At 44.0% G+C, this 2,415-nt stretch overlaps 1 protein-coding gene across 1 annotated transcript; it reads right to left on the reverse strand.

Moving 5' to 3' along the window:
* Nucleotides 1–210: 210 nt before the first annotated feature.
* LOC144371046 (vomeronasal type-1 receptor 4-like) lies at nucleotides 211–1,740 on the reverse strand. The gene has a single exon (XM_078033256.1). The coding sequence runs from the start codon at nucleotides 1,195–1,197 to the stop codon at nucleotides 283–285; it is 915 nt and encodes a 304-aa protein (XP_077889382.1). The 5' UTR covers nucleotides 1,198–1,740; the 3' UTR covers nucleotides 211–282.
* Nucleotides 1,741–2,415: the final 675 nt, after the last annotated feature.

Genomic DNA, 2,415 nt, shown 5'->3' on the forward strand with positions numbered 1-2,415 from the left:
GTCATATAGAAAATGCACTCATTTTACAAAAGTATAATAATTTAAGGATGTAATAAATATGAAAATTGTTGCAGTGATACATACATACACTTACTCAAACTAAGTCTCCTATTGTGAGAGCACAATAGATTTGTATAGCATATGAATTCAGACTAGTGCCATTTGAAGTGGACAAGTTAACAAGAAAAAAAACTTTTTCCAGACGAATCATGAGGGACTCTCTTCTCTATAAGCATGGTGGGACAGTTCAGCCATCAAATGCTCTTTGTAAACCTGTAATTCTTATTGTGAAAAGGATGAAGTAAATTGGGAAACAATTTTATTATTTTTCATCAGCAAAAATGGGCAGATGGTTGGGTAGCATGAAGATAAAGCTCCACTCAACCCCTCCAGCCTTGGGATTTTCTTGTGTGCATAAAAGGAATAAAGAGTCACATAGTTGTTTGAGAAGTAAAAGACCACAAAGCAACTTGCAAGCAGGAGGATTGTGCGGGTGGCTTTGTGTTCAGGAGATGTCTGGGAGGAGACACGGGAGCTGTGGAGGTGCTGGGCTCTCCTGTGGTGTCTATGGAGGAGATTCACCATATACAGGCTGGTGCCAATCATGAGGAACACAAACACCAGGTCATGAATCAAGATGACACTTAGAAATCTCCCTGCATTTTGGTTTCCAAACTGCCTGGTTTGGCAGTATGGATGAACATAGCCATGACCAACCAGAGTCAAATTTCTAGTGGCTGTTATGGTTTCAATGGTGTGGATGTAGATGAGCATGTTGATGATCCAAAAGAAAAGGAACGAGGGACAAATCTGTGTATGGAGCTTAAATTTAAGCCACGCCCACTTAGAGTTCCTGGGACTGACAGTGATGGCTTGAAAGGCACTCAGGAGAGAGGTGGTGCAGATGGAAACACCCCGAGTCACTCTGTACATATACAGGACTGTTTTGCAACCAACATCGTCCAAAAATTGTCTGACTCCAAAGGATGACGCTATATGTGGTGTCAATGTGAACGTGATTGTCAAAGTATTGGCCAAGGTGAGGTGGGAAAAAATGGGATCCATTAGCCTCTTCACATGACGCTGGACTGAGAAGGTGTGCATGTACAACAGGAAGAGGAACAAGTTGCCTGGGACACCAATGCACAGCTGAGAGACGAGGAAAACACCAAACACGGTGTCACTTGGGAACATCATTTCGTTATTATGACCTCGCTGTGCTCAGGAAGGAATCCAGGACTTATGGGTAGGTGCAGTACATTGAGCTACACTCCCAGCCCAGGAACATTATCCTAATGATGACTCTGAATTTTTAATGAGGGAAACTGGCCCCACAATGAAAAATAAATAATTATTTAGAATTATTTTTAACATAGATTTGCAGTAATAGTCACTGTTCAGTAGGAGAAGAGGATGATGAAGTATCTACTTCTATGTGTTTCAGGGCCTGTTGAGACCCTTCCAGAGCCTGGATTCCAGGGATTCCTGGGAACAACAGATCACAGAGGCAGGTGACAAAGAAGGTGAAATTCAAGCCACATCACAGCATTCTAGGACACTGAGCAGGGGACCTGGGGCTTGTGTGAAAGACAAATGTGCAGGTTATAAGGCACATTTTCTTTGGAGCCCATGCTGTTTCATCTTCAGCCTGTGTTCCTGTGGTGTTGCTCTGCAGAGCATAATCCCTCTAGGACACAGACTACCTGTGTGCTGATGTCTTGGAGTTTCATGACACATACACTTCAGCCGAATAAATGATGGTTAAACACTCATGGGACATAGCGTTTCCCACCTGGGGACTTTTCATCTCCCTCCCTACCCATGGGTCAAGCTGCGATGATCTGAGACATCTGTGGTTCTCACACCTTGTGCAGGGGTACTGACATGCAGAAGGTCGAGGCCAGGATTGCTGCTCAGCGACCCACACAGTGCTCCACACAAATCCCATAACATTTGAATATCCAGCAGAACTGGCTGTCATCATGGTTGATAACCCAGGATAACAAAGGGACCCTACATCCTGAGGACTGCAACATGGATAAATGCTACCCATTGGTCCGACGTTTGTGTCTGCTTCTATGGGAACAGAATTATTTTCACAATGGTAATTGCAGAAGAAATAATATGGTGTTTGAATAGGTTGACAATGAAATTAACGAGGATCACATCTCAACTGCGCTTCTTGGATTTTGGAGTTTATTTCACTATTTCATTTGCTTGGGGATACTTTCTCCCACTGACCCGATTGTTCCTTCACCCGAACCATAGTCCTCCATTCCCTCCTGGACTTCTGGTCAGTTCCACATGTGTCTCCACACTGAGCAAGTGTATGAGCACATTCTCAGGTCATCTCAGGCTGCACTTCCACCACCATCCCTGCTTGGGCATGATCTGTACTTCAGTGATCCCACACTT

The sequence above is a fragment of the Ictidomys tridecemlineatus genome, chromosome 15, assembly GCF_052094955.1.
Source record: "Ictidomys tridecemlineatus isolate mIctTri1 chromosome 15, mIctTri1.hap1, whole genome shotgun sequence".
In the NCBI taxonomy this organism is placed as follows: domain Eukaryota; kingdom Metazoa; phylum Chordata; class Mammalia; order Rodentia; family Sciuridae; genus Ictidomys; species Ictidomys tridecemlineatus.

Excerpts from the sequence above, each read along its gene's own strand:
- LOC144371046 (XM_078033256.1), bottom strand. The coding sequence starts at position 1,197 with ATGATGTTCCCAAGTGACACCGTGTTTGGTGTTTTCCTCGTCTCTCAG.